At 43.0% G+C, this 14,760-nt stretch overlaps 1 protein-coding gene across 4 annotated transcripts in view; it reads left to right on the forward strand.

Moving 5' to 3' along the window:
- Positions 1 to 14,760, forward strand: part of DIS3L2 (DIS3 like 3'-5' exoribonuclease 2) — a 571,411-nt gene that overhangs the window by 204,322 nt on the left and 352,329 nt on the right. For all 4 annotated transcript variants that reach the window (XM_075340408.1, XM_075340407.1, XM_075340410.1 and 1 more), the window contains one exon: positions 4,560 to 4,740. In XM_075340408.1, the coding sequence (XP_075196523.1) occupies positions 4,560 to 4,740 (181 nt within the window). The remainder of the gene's footprint in view (positions 1 to 4,559; positions 4,741 to 14,760) is intronic.

Here is a 14,760-nt window from a genome sequence, read left to right on the forward strand (position 1 = left end):
AGCCTGGTTCTGGTCATGTTTCCAGGACAGTCTGGATTATATCACAGTTGCTTGTCAGTGACTGGTCCATGGCCTAATATAGGGGCAAGCATCTTGCATTTTTAATGGTTTTGGTTTTTTTTTTTTTTCATCCATTCCCCTCCACATAGTAACTATAGACTCAAGCTACAATGATTAACTGCCCACACATTGAAGCTGTCACTAGACCGAGGTGTCAGAAGTGACAGCTCTGTATTCTTAGCAAAACCCCCTTACGGTTCTGAGTTCCTGTAATAAGAGAAACTAGAGGTTATGTCCTTTTGTGCAGAGAAAGTCATGAGGATGGCAACAAACTGTTCTTGTTTCCTTTTTACAGGGTCAAACAGTATAAAGTGCTGGTCAGGGAGAGTATTTAGTAATAAATATATAAATGCTGGTGGGATGGGGAATATGACAGGTTTCAGTTAAGAAAACCAAATGATTATTTGGATAATTTGATTCTACAGAATGAAACCAATCACCAGGATTTTCATATATAAGCTAAAGCCAGTGCTATACTGGCACTCTCAGGCTGATTCTCTACATTCCTTTAATGGTCAGCTTGAATGTTTAGGTTTTGAAACACAAAGTAAAAGTTTGTAAAATCATGAGCTTCTTGAGTGACAGCAGCAGGGGATCAGATAATAGTTGGGGGGGATTTATAGTTATCCTCTCCCCCTGTTAGAATTATCATAAGTATTATACCATCAATGTAACTTTTCTCTTCCAGGACCTGTGGTGAGGTCATACCCATGTCACCAGAAGGGGCGGGGCCTCAGCCAATAAAAAAAAGTTACTTCCTTTTATCAGCTTTGTTGGTTGAGGCCCCGCCCCTTCTGGTCACATGGGTATGACCTCATCACAGGTCCCGAAAAAGCTACATTGATGGTAGAATTTAGAATTATAAGTATTATAACAGGGGAAGGGGATAACTATGAATCCCCCCCCCCCCAGATATTATCTAATCCTCAGCTGTTGTCACTCAAGAAGCTGCTGATTTTATAAACTTTTCTTTCTTGGATTTCAAAACCTATACATCTGAGCTGACCACTACGGGTATGTAAAGAATCTGCCTGATAGTGCCAGTATAGCACTGGCTTTAGGTTATATAGGGAAATCCTGGTGATTGGTTCCCTTTAAGGTTTTTTCTGCACACCTCTTTAGTAATAAAGCTATAATCACACTTATAGTTGTTAGCTGCAGTAATACCTCATAACTAGTTATTCTTCGTTTCTAGATATTGACTTCTAACCCTTTTTTTTTTTTTTTTGATACATTTCTAATTCTGAGTTAAGAATTTATCGGTGGGGAAAGCTGCTCTTTCTATCAAATTTTGGTCTGCCTAAAAAAACCCCCAAAAAAACAAAAAACAACAAACATGTTCAATTGTAGTCGTTGTTGGAGTACGTATCTCAAGATTCATTATGAACTGTTGCAATTTTTTTCTTTAAATAACCTTGGTCAAAAAGTAATAGAAAATGTATTTAGCTCCTTCTGGACAGGGTAGTTCAGCATTTGGAGAGCTCCGGTGTGATTCTGTTCATCCATACATTTCTTTCCTATGTCTTTTTTTGAAACAGTGCAAATTTAAATGATTCATACTAATTTAGTGTAAAAAAAAAAAAAAAAAAAAAGTATTCCATTAAATTGCTTAAAGGTTACCTCTCATTTTAATTTACTTTTTCTAATAAGATGTGTGTCTACTTAAAGATTGACACTAAGACTATTTTATTAGTTTTTAGGCGCATAGTATTCTGTCCAGTGCCAGCACCAGTGAGCCCTTGTATACAGCATTCTAGAATACTGTATACAAGAGCCCAGGCTGCTGTGTTAGAACATAATCACTTTTATAATACTCACCTAGAGGCGGTCCGGTCCGATGGGTGTCGCTGCTTTCCGGTCCAGCGCCTCCTCTCTGCTTCTGCATCTCCTCTCTCTACTGCGATTGCCGTCCTCCTTCGACCCAGCCCAGTATGGATGATGTATCCTGCATCATCCAAACAAAAGAGGCATTGCGGTCCTCAGAGCAGATCAAAGTACTGTAATGCGCAGGTGCAAGTAAAGGTGAAAAGACCATCCATTCATGCACACTACAATACTTTGACCTGCTCTGAACAGGGCAGATCAAAGTTCCTGCGCAAGGCCACAATGGCGGTCTGTGTGAATGATGTAGGACACGTCCTCCATACTGGGCTGGGTTGATGGAGGACCGCAATGGCAGCAGAGAGGAGGTGCTGGATCGTAGAGCAGAGACACCCATCCGACCGGACCTCCCCCCAGGTGTATATTATAAAAGTGATTTTATACTATACACCTGTATTCTGAAATGCTGTACATAAGAGCTCACTGATGGTGGCGGCAGGTTATAGTCACCAACTCTGGTGACAAGTTCCCTTTAACATTACTGGTCTTGACTAATCATTTACTGGTAATTACATTACCTAGGCCTTACTGGTTTTAAATGTTGAAACCTAGGATAGAAGCAAAATTAAGTAACCCTGGTGTAAGTAGTTAGTAAACCGTTATTCATCAAAAAAGTATAAAAGCCATCCCACAGTGACAAGGTAGTACTGGTACTGGTATGCATTATTACTAATTATACACAGCAGGGTATGTGCGCATGACGGTTTTCTTAGGTTTTGTGTTAAATGGCTACAGTGTGAACATGCTCCTATACACTGCATGAATACCAGCTTATGCACTGGCTTGTTTCTTCAGTTTTGCTACTTTTATCTGTTATAGAGCTTAAAATAAAGTTTCCCAGGTCTTTGGCCATTTTGATTTCCTAGGGGAAAGCGAAGCAACCACCATCTACTATTTAAAGCCTGAAAGGTCTACTGCACGGACAGCTGAGTCTTAGGCGAAATAGCAAGTCTAAGTGCCAATTGACTTAATTCCAGGATAGGTGTTAATTGCCACTCTTTTCTAGGCTGTTGGGATTACTACTTAGAGATGTTCCACTATTTTGAATTGAAAACAATCGCTTCTCCTTTCCAAATCTTTAAGAGAAGATTGGCTCCATGCACACATGGTAACTTAACATGTGCAGCTTCACATAGATTTTGCAATGATTAAAAGCTGTAAATAAACAAGTGGCCAACACCCATTAATTTTCCACTGACTAAAATTAGTACACTGGTATTTCCTTTAAATGATGGCTGTTTACCACACACCTGTTTACTGTTAAAAGAAATTATTAAATTGTGTTATCAGCCACTATAGCGAATTCATGGTAAAGCCGTTTAAAGGACTCCATGCAGAGTAGGCTGAAGTCTGTCTATCACGCTGATATTAGTGGGACCTACAAAGTATCTGTATATGGGGGTCTCAACTCTGGCCAAAGGATCTGGCCTGTTTAATTATAGCTGTTGGCCAAACAATTGTTCACCCAATTGCTATCTAATGTGTACGGCGTGCCTTTACGCTGGCCTCAGGGGTCCACCTTTTATAAACTGCAATATCTGGACAAATTGCAATCTCCAAACTTAAAAAACCCCCAAAAAAACAACAAACCCCACTGCAGTGGGGCTTTGATTCAGTGCTGCAGTGGGGCTTTGATTCAGTGCTGCAGTGGGGCTTTGATTCAGTGCTGCAGTGGGGCTTTGATTCAGTGCTGCAGTGGGGCTTTGATTCAGTGCTGCAGTGGGGCTTTGATTCAGTGCTGCAGTGGGGCTTTGATTCAGTGCTGCAGTGGGGCTTTGATTCAGTGCTGCAGTGGGGCTTTGATTCAGTGCTGCAGTGGGGCTTTGATTCAGTGCTGCAGTGGGGCTTTGATTCAGTGCTGCAGTGGGGCTTTGTTTCAGTGCTGCAGTGGGGCTTTGTTTCAGTGCTGCAGTGGGGCTTTGTTTCAGCGCTGCAAGTGATTCATGTAGCGCACCAGAAGTCACAACTCAATACATCTCTGAGAACCTCTTTCCGGCTCCCATAGACTTGTACTGAGAGCTTGTAATGTCACATCTGACTTACGGCCAGTCAGAAGTTGGTCACAAGATGGCTCAGCAGAGACATTTGTGGAAGATGAGTATATGGTAGGGGGCTTACATTTAAACGCCTGTGTTTTTAAAAAAAAAAAATAAAAAAAATAATAAAACTACAAAAAAACTAGAGTGGCTCTTTAAACAGCTTCAAAGGCTTATTTGGGGCTAATTCGGGCCACTCACAATCAGCCAGAAAATTGCTGTTTGTGTGGACTATGAAATGTAGATGTTTTTATTTTAGGCCGACTTCAAAGGACGGAAAATAGGTTTGGTTTTACACAGCATTTAAAAAAACAAAAGTCCATTTTGTTTTTAATTTTAAACAATGCATTGCACCACTCCCGTAGACTTCTGTAGAGGCTTGCTCCTTCTGGTTCCAACGATGTGTCCCTCTGTCCTCCCTGCTAGTCTTCTGTTCACATGACGGCTGTAGAGTTCACAGGCTGAGACTTCTGCAGCCCATGTGGTCAGAAGGTGCGCTGGGTGGTAAAAGGGCGAGTACATATTGCACCTCTTTGCCTGTGGCCTGACTTTTTTTTTTTTTTTTCTTTTTTCTCCATACAGGTTGTAAAACCAGACATCTGTGATGGTGACAAAACATCTGCAGCGACAGACACCGTACAACACGTTGCCGCTTCACGTCAGATGCGGGATGGATCAAAGAGCCCGGATCTCATTATAGAGGCCCAGTATGACTGCGGCATAGAAGACCTGCACACTAGGTTATCTCTTAATGCTGAAAATGGCAAGTGCATTTTTTTTTTTTTCGTATGAATAAATGATTTTTAACTTCCACTTCTGTCCATAATGCAGTATATCCATGGTATAACAGGAATCTAACACTTTCTAAACCTACGTTTAGCCCCTGATAGCAGTTTGATTCACCATCGTGCACTGTATTACTTTCTGCCACCCTCCATTTGTCCGCAGTCACAAAGCTAATTCACAAAATTTCCCAGTACAAAATGTTGTTATATCAAAAATTATAACACACACATTATTGTGCAATGACCAAAACACACTAAAACATATATATAATGACAGTGCAATCCTCAAGCTGAATATTTGCATTACTAGCTATCATTTCAGAACTATTATTGTCAACGAATTGTTTAGTATATGGAATTTCCACCCTATTAAATCCAGCCTTCTAACATATGGACTCCAGTACTCATAACCAATGCATCAAGATGGCTAAATTTATATATAAACTGGTTATCCAGTGGTCCCAGATATATAACAGAAGGCAGGGTTGAACAGAAAACCAGATTTCCACCACATCAGCCATATTCATAAGAAGACAGTATATATCATCAATAAGGATATCCTCAATGAGCAATACTTAGAACTTCATATATCAAAGAGAGTCCTTGATATATATCATGTATACACTCGTCGAACCGCCAAAATGTAATATTCAGCGTCTCTATGGACATCTCCACCAGTGGTAGTCCGCTTACTGTATGGAAAGAGTCCGCTTCAAAGTCCTCTTTGATATGCTAGTAGCCTAAAAACGCCCGCCTCGACGCGTTTCCCCGTTATACGGTTCATCAGGAGGCTATGAAAATAAGAAATGATCCTAAGAGACCATCCAACATCTGATACATATATGCATTACAATAGTGTTAACAATAAGCATATAGCGTTTGGATTATATATCATGTACTTACCCCAAGATAGACAGAAATAAAAACCTAGTGTCCAGATGCAGAGTCCCATAGTGTACACCAGCCGGGAGAGCAGATAACCCCTGGTCACAGACCATGCTGTAATAACAGCAATCAGGCATCACACAGGAAGGAGGCACTATGGGAATGAGCATCAGGAACACCTTATTTATACCCCACCAGTCCAAGTGATTGAACCCAGGTATCACAAATGATGAACACTATATCCTAATTTCCAATGTTAAGGCACCGTTGGTATAATCACCACAGCGCATGCGTTGCCAAAGGCATGATGAGTAAAGACGTTGTCCCAAGGCTGGACGTCATGTTAGGTCACATGATACCCACGTGATGTGCTTCTGCGCACGTGTCACTGTTAATGCCATGGAAACGATATATACAAAGGAAGAAGCAAAACACGCACGTCACAAGGGGTGCATACCTCAGCGCCATGATCGGTCACGTGCCATCCATGTGACCCGCACCACCATGGGCATGTATCAGATAACCTCTTAAAGAAAAGTGAATGCTCGAACACCCCACAGACATCAGAGGGGACATACAAATTAACTACCACCGCGCATGTATCCCCAGCGGTTAGATGGGGGAAACTGATTCAGCGACATATTAGTACGTAACATTCCCATAGGGGAAAACCGATTCAGTGGCATGTTAGTACCTGACATTCCCATACACATACCTAATGGCACATGAGAGTACAGTTAGTATCCCAATAGACCATATATGTGCAATGTCAATTATTGAAGACATTCACTTAAGATAAGGATATCATGACATTCACATGGCATCATAAACATAAACTTATTATCCATACATGTAAAATACAGACGGTCACATAAATGTCAAGATCACAGATCTTACAAATAGATGATAAATTAACCTCAGTTGACAGAGTTGTCACAAAGCTGCCTATACTTTTGCTTACTCTAATTTGGAATTGTTAAAAATTAGTGGCAATTGTGAATATAGGCAGTAGATATGGGCTCTAGCACACACTTTGCAGAATAATTGTGGAGTCACCCGTTTAAATATTGGGAATCAGCAGCTATACCAGCCATTATCCACACTTTGGTACATCAGGCTGGAGAAAATACCTGACCAAGCCCTTAAAATTTTAATATTTCCAGTAAAAATAATGTTCACTGTAATCGCGTCTTTGTTCACTTCATAGTAGCTTCAAGTATTAAATTGCATTCTTGTGACTAATAACGTTGGCGTATGTTCACGCTTTACTGAGTTGCTGTGTACTGCTTCTGCAATTAGGCTATGTGCCCACGCTGCGGAAAATTCGTGGAATTTGCAGCGATTTTTTTCGGGGAAATGCCGCCAATTTTTTTTGTAAAAATCCGCAGTACAGCGAGTCCCCATACATTTCTATGGCATTTGGGGAGTGCTGTGCCCATGCTGCGTTTTTTCTGCAGCGGAAATAATGCGAATTTCCCAGCGGAAAAATCTGCAGCATGTGAATTATTCCTGCAGATTTCTCCACAGGGTCCCATACTTACCTGCCTTGATGGCAGACACCGCAGTCACTTTCCTCCGGTGGAGCTAGGAGAAGGAAGCAGGAGGTGGGCGGGGCCTGCACGAGTTCCGGTCATGTGACAGCCAGAGCTAGTTAAGGCCCACCCACCTTCTCCTGCACAGAGCAGACACGGCCGGAGAGAAGTGCTGCATGATGGAGGTAAGTATGAACTCCCGATCACTCCAGCACTTGTTCTGCATTGAGGATGCAGTGCTGAAGCCATGGTACTGTATCCTCAATGCAGAATGACCGCACCATATCCACAGGACATTCCGCTGTGCATCCGCAGCATGGAAACAGACAAAGTTGTGCTGCGGTTTTCTGGGAGCTCCTGCGGAAATCGCAGGACACTGTCCCCGTGGGCACATAGCCTTAAAGGCAAGCTGAAAGCTTTCCTCAGCCCCTCATGTTACCACAGTGAATGTATTGCTTTTTTTATACACTTCTTAACAAACCCTTATTATTTTCTGATTGCTGCATATGTTTTTGTATCTGTCCTGGCAAGTTTTTTTTTCTTTTTATTTGCTTTATTATAAGGGTATCTGACACTAGGTTTTTGTACCTAATCTCAGAGCAGCAATGTAGGAAAATAGACCCTGATTTCCTGATTGACATGGTTTAATGGGTGCAGCAGATGTGATAGTTTTAAATTGTAGGACATCTCAGAAAGCTAAACCTGCTCACATCCCAGATTAGCGGCTAATCAGTGCTGAGGGTGTGGTTGGACCAGGGGGCACAGGGACAGCTAGTCTAGTAGTGGTGATCCCCTGCTGATAAAACTCATTGTATTGAAACCGCACACTTCCTAATACTAATCATGTTTGTGTCTCTGCTCCTATCTCATGCTGGCCTCAGATTACATGGCAAAAACCTGCTGACAGATTCACTTTATTTTGTGGCTAGTTGTCGTCGGCTTTTTTTTTTTTTTTTTTCAAAGACTAGTCTTCCCATTATTGATATCACGCCCCTGTGGGTGTAAGTAATATGATTTACAAAAGATGGATCACTTCAGGCTTTTTGCAAATTTCTGCCTGCCTGACAATGCATAATCCACACACACCATATGTCCTGGGAGGCAGCCGTGACATAAGACCCAGGCAGTTGTGAGATTTGCAGAGCCTGTGGTAACACATGGCGGAGTACTAGGTCACACCTCTCTGCGCACTGATGAAGCTGGGGTACTTACGCCCGGCTGTGTGCACATATATCAAGAAGGCACGTGTGCAAACAACTGGCACTGATGCTGCTCTTGGACTTTTAGGCTGTCTGCACGTTGCATGTTTGTAGACCACAAAAATGCACCCTGTGGCCGAAAAAAATGCATCTTGTGGCAAATAATGCATCAAGCAACGTATGCGTTTTTGGTGCGTTTTTGACTGTTATTGATGCTTTTTTTTTATCACCAATGGGTGAAAATAGTAGGGAAAAACAAAATTGACATGCTGCATTTTTGTGGTCACCACAAAATACAACCCCCGCCCCCCCCACAAAAAAAAGTGCACACTGCACATCTGAAATCTTATAGACTTTGCTAGGGAAAGAAAAGCTAGCAGTTTGTGGTGACCACAAACTGCATCAAAAACTGCAGTGTGCGCATGGGGCCTGTCACACTACTGCCCGGTACGGTCATTAGTTATCATGCATATACAGTGCTTCCCCGCCCACCCTCTCTACCGGCGTCTGATTGCCCTCACAGTAGCTGTCTTTGTCCCCTAAGGGAAAGTATAAATAAATAAATAAAAATGTTGCAGGGTCCCCTGTGTATTGATACTCTGCAGAGATCAAGCATATGGCTACAGACTGCAGCTCCCAGCTGTGTGCATTCTTTGCTGTGTATCAAATGGAGGGACCCTAATGCAGATTTTTTTTTTTTCTTTCTAAGAGTGCGGTACCCCCCTCAATTTTGATACCTAGCCAAGATAGAACCGACAGCTGGGGGCTGGTATACAGGCTGATGAGGCCCATGGTACTTGGGGTACCCCCCAGGCTTAAAATATCAGCATGAAGCCACCCAAAATTGTCGTATCTATTAGATGCCATAATTCCCCGACTCTTTAACCAGCTCATCCCAATTAATCTGGTGCGATGGTAATCTGTGTAATATAAGGGGTTAATGACAGCCATGATTTGTCAAACATCACAGCTGCCACTAAACCCTGGATTAGTAAAGGGTGGAAGTATCTGAGACCCCCCATTACTAACCCTGTAAGTAAAAACACCCAAAAAAAGCAAACCTAGAAAAATCCTTTTATTTTAAATAAAAAAAAAAACAAACCCCCTCTGCTGCTCTGAAAGTGGAAACCGCTGCCGGATTGCTGTGTGGCTCTGTTCCACAATCTGCCATGGTACTCCACTTTTGCTGAGAGCAGCGAGGAGCCCCAGTGTGAATTCTGCTGACCTGACTGCCAGATTGCTGTGGCGCAGTGTCCCGCAATTGGCAGCTCTGAGGTTCAGAAACCGTATAGGAAGCTTTTTTAAGAGAGCCTTTAAGTTTTTTTTGAGACACCTGGAGGCTGTGAACTCTGGTAACCACCACTATTTTGGCTTGTTTCAATAAATTGTGTAAGATGAGGAAATAACCATTGCATGCTTCTACTTAAATGCCCTATTTTTATGTAAAAATTTCATGGTGGCATGAACGTTTTACATTTTCCATAAATTTCACCCAAAAGCCAAATATCGCTAACTTTGTAAATAGTGTAAGTATGGCCTCATTCACATTTCACTATTTTGGATCAGTGTTTCATCAGTGTTTTTTGTGGATAAATTTCAAAGCTTTTCCGATCCTCTGCAGTTTTAAACACGGATAGCACACAGATGCCATCCATGTCCTGTGTTTTTTTTTCACAGACTTGTATAATTTCTGGAAATATTTAAGTCCTGAGAAGATCTATAGGGCCCTGTGACCAACACACAGAAGGTATGAAGGAATGCAGGGAATTTTAGTGGAGGATATTTAGTTGGCCAATAAAACTGAATTCTCAAATGTTGCCTGCAGCATAAATCCCCCGGCCCAATACCCTTTACCCATCAATAATCACAAATGCAGGATGCATATGTTGAGTCTGGGAGTCTGGGAGTGTGGGGGGAGGTTTCTGCCAGAACAGTTAGGTGAAACAGGACTGGCGCGGAAACACAATCACATGTGTCAACGCTGGCAGGTAGTCTTTTACTAGGCATTGCTCCCACTAGCCAGTTTCCTACTCCACACTGATGAGGGGCAAATACCCCGAAACAGCTGTCTGTGGATGGATACCATGTTTTGGCATAGGTGGTTTCCTTGACTGGAGACTGCCCTTCCCGTGGTTGTTCCTTCCCGGTGAAAGACCTGGCTATTTTCCTGCCAGCGTTGAGACATGTGATGGTGTTTCCGCGGCAGTCCTGTTTTGAATATTTTCCCAGGGGGTCTTGTTCTAGAATCACTGCGTTGAGAAACACGTGATGGTGTCTTCGTGGTGCTGGATGTTGATCTCCCTTAGGTCAATCATCCTTGCTTATGTAGAACAGTTAGGTGAGACTGCTGACATATGAGCAATCAAGTGTGACTGGGGCCTGAAGTCTTTAATATGTACGAGAAGAAGCTTGATGAACCCATTTCACATGTATTTTATATTGACTTTAGCGCATGCAAAGTGTGAGGCCTCTAAAGGCCACTTTACACGCTGCGATATCGTGACCGATATCGCTAGCGTGGGTACCCGCCCCCATCTGTTGTGCAACATGGGCAAATCACTGCCTGTGGCGCATAACATCGCACAGAGCAGTCACACATACCTGCCTAGCGACGTCGCTGTGACGGCGAACCGCCTCCTTTCTAAGGGGGCGGTCCGTGCGGCGTCACAGCAGCGTCACTGAACCACCGCCCAATAGCAGCGGAGGGGCGGAGATGAGCGGGACGTAACATCCCGCCCACCTCCTTCCTTCCGCATTGCGGCCGGGGAGGCAGGTAAGGAGAGCTTCCTCGTTCCTGCGGCGTCACACATACCGATGTGTGCTGCCGCAGGAACGAGGAACAACTTCGTTACTGCTGTACTAACGATCGAGAATGGACCCCCATGTCACCGTTGCGATTTTGCACGTTTTTGCAACGATGCAAAATTGCTCATAGGTGTCACACGCAACGGCATCGCTAATGTGGCCGGATGTGCGTCACGAATTCCGTGACCCCAACGAGATCGCATTAGCGATGTCTTAGTGTGTAAAGCCCCCTTAAGGCTCTGTGCCCACGTGTGCGTATTACATGCAGTTATGCTACAGTGCAGAACGCAGCCTAACTGCATGTGTCCTGCGTCCCCAGCACAATCTATGAAGATTGTGCATAATCCATGCCCACGTGGTGTTTTAGAACTCAGCGATTTTCATGCTGCAAAATCGCTGCGTTCTAAAAAGCAACGACACTTCTTTCGTGCGCCTTGCATGCTGTCTCCATTCTGTCTATAGGGAGAGGCAGCATCCAGAGCGCACGAAATCTGCAGTCACCAAAGTTTCAGAACGGAGCTTTTCAGCTGCGCTCTGAAGCGGACATGCAGTGACTTTACACTGCGGTGCAGAGCGCACACACGTGGGCACATAGCCTAATGCTGCACTCAAATCTGTGCTCAGCCCATAGTGCATTAATGTATCGGAGTTATCTTTTAGGAAAACTATCACTGATTATCAAAACTGCTCCCACAATCTCCCTCCTTGCCTGTTACCATACATAACCTCCCTTACATTTTGCTGTACAGATGTTTTTTTGTTTTTTAATAATTGCACATAGGCCCTTTCCTGCTATTACGGAAGCCCAAAAACACTTCTTGAAATCTCCTTACAGATCAACTTTCAGCAAAAGGGAGTTTAATCTCCTTTTGTCGTCAGAAGTCCAATATATAAAGATGGGTTTTGGAAAGCTAATTTTGCAGCTCCTGCTAATTGCGGTTTCAGATAGATGACTCAAGCATAAGACAGAATGTGGTTTCTTAGGAAAAGAAAATCCAGTCCTGTTTGATTTCTGCAATCTGTTAAAAATAAATTGCATTGTCAAGAGACATCACTTTACTTGTAAAATCTCAGAATTTTAGTAAGTTCACATAGCTGCGGCGTGTACCAGAGATGTGAGGCTACCACTGTACATTCATATGCCTTCTGATTCATTAGCTAGTTTAGTTTTTTGGAGAATCTTTCCCACTGCAGATCCATGGGCACTGACCCTGTACAGCCATACAGAGCCTCTGGCAGAGGGCAATAGAGCCGGCATTGCTGTATATATCGCTCTCGTTCATCAAGCTAAGTTCACAGCCGATTGTGTGTACAGCTCTGTTTGCCTGTCCAAATTGCATTCTGTTCCTTGAGCTGCTTGCTATCTACATGAACTAGCCTGGTTTGTAACTATGACCAGACTAAAGCATATTATTAATCCCCTCACCCCCACACACGTATGTCAGGTATCTGCACTAATACACAGGCTAGCAATGAGTCCATGTGGAGAGCGGACGGATCGAATATGCATCTGTGTGACTATCTTTTAAACGGAATGACTCGAGGGTAGTGATGGGCAGACTATGGTATACTTGGGATTGGCAGGTTTAAAATCAAAACAAAATATCCCAAAACCCCGGTTCGGGCTATGTCTGGACACCAGTCTCCATATAAGTCTATGCTGCTACAGATGGGGGAAAAAAAGGCGCAATAGGATCTTACCTGGTATGAGGGTTAGAGAAATAGAAGGTAGTACACTCACCTGGTTAGGTTGTGCCAGTCACAACCCCTTATGCCTGTATGTGAGTGTCCGCGTGGTTCAGCAGCGGCCCCGTGGAAAACGTGGTAAATTATAAAGTATAAAGAAAACTGGTTTTATGCCGCGCTAAAAACCACAGATGCTGGTATATTAAAATTTCTTTTTTTTATTTCACAATTCTAAGCGTTTCAGAGACATGCCCGTCTCCTTCAGGAAAAAGATAATCGATTTATTTTTCCTGAAGGAGACTGGCATGTCTCTGAAACGCGTAGAACTGTGAAATAAAAAAAAGAAATTTTAATATACCAGCATCTGTGGTTTTTAGCGTGGCATAAAACCAGTTTTCTTTATACTTTATAATTTACCATATAAGTCTATGGGGACCAGAATCCGGTGCTTAAAAATGGTGGCAGAAGGAATAGGGAAATTGGAGCAGGTGCGTAAACTTTCTATCCGCGCAGCTCGAACGTTGCTTCCAGGGCCGCTCATTATCGCTCATACATATTCACTGCTTCCCCCACCCACCGGCAGTCTTTGCATCTATGGTTGCAATCAGATGCACAACCACCCTGTGTGACAGTGTTTGACTTTTCAACCACAGACCCTGTTTCTCGCTCTAGATTGATGTAAAAAATAAATTGGCGTAGGGTCCTCTCATATTATGATACCTATCACAGATGACGCATACGGCTACAGGCTGGAGCTCCCAGACGTGCGCTTATCTTGGCTATGCATCAAACTAAATGGAACCTCATGCAGGGTTTTTTTTAATTATAAATTTATTTAAATAAATAATTTGAAGAAACTGCGTACGGTCCCCTCCCAATTTTAGATACCCAGCCATGATAAAGCCCGACAGCTGGGGGCTGGTATTCTCAGGCTGGGGACTTTCATGCTTATTGGGCCCCTTAGTCTAAAAATAGCAGCCTGCAGGCGCCCCAGTTTTGTCGCATCCATTAGATGCAACAATCCCAGAACTTTACCCGACTCATCTTGATTACCCTGGTGTGATGGCAGTCGAGTTAATAAGGGGTTAATGACAGGTCACAGCCTTTCATCAAGCCCTAGATTAGTAATGGGTTGTCTGAGACACCTCCCCACCCACCCCAAATTACTAACTTGTAAATGAAAAGAAATAAATACAAGCACCAAAAAAATTCTTTATTTGAAATACAACCCCCACCCTCTATCACCCCCTTTATTAATTGTCAAAACACCCAGGTCTAACGTAATCCACCCTAGGTCCCATGATGATCAAAGCTCTGCTACATCTGCAGATATGACCACCTGCTGTGAGCTTTAGGCAGAGAATGAGCCGCACGATGAGTAGTAACGTCACTCGGGTTATTTTTGGTCACAGCTGGAGGTTCCCATAACCCTCCACCTGTGACCGCAGGTAACCTGGCCTCAGTTGACTTTATTAAACTCAGTGACCTCACAGACCTGAATTTCCTGGCAGAAAAGTGTTTTGGGTTTTTTTTTGCCAAGAGATGCAGATTTGGTGCTGAAATTTCTACATCATATTCCTGCACCCATTCTACACCTCCTGGCAAAAAGCGCATCAGAACACCATGCGGTTGTGTTGCGATAGAGATGCAATTTTTTTTTTTTGCCAGGTGGTGTAGATTTGGTAAAGGAATATTGTGTAAAATTTCAGCACCAAATCTGCATCTCCTGGCATAAGTTTTTGTGCAGTTTTATTTATTTGTTTTTGCCAAGAAACAGATTTGGTGCTGAAATTTTTACAGCATATTCCTGCACTAAATCTACACCTCCTGGCAAAAGAAAGCATATCACTATCACATCAAAACCACTTGGTGTTTTTTTTCTCTTTCTCAA

This window comes from Anomaloglossus baeobatrachus, chromosome 3 (assembly GCF_048569485.1).
Source record: "Anomaloglossus baeobatrachus isolate aAnoBae1 chromosome 3, aAnoBae1.hap1, whole genome shotgun sequence".
In the NCBI taxonomy this organism is placed as follows: Eukaryota; Metazoa; Chordata; class Amphibia; order Anura; family Aromobatidae; genus Anomaloglossus; species Anomaloglossus baeobatrachus.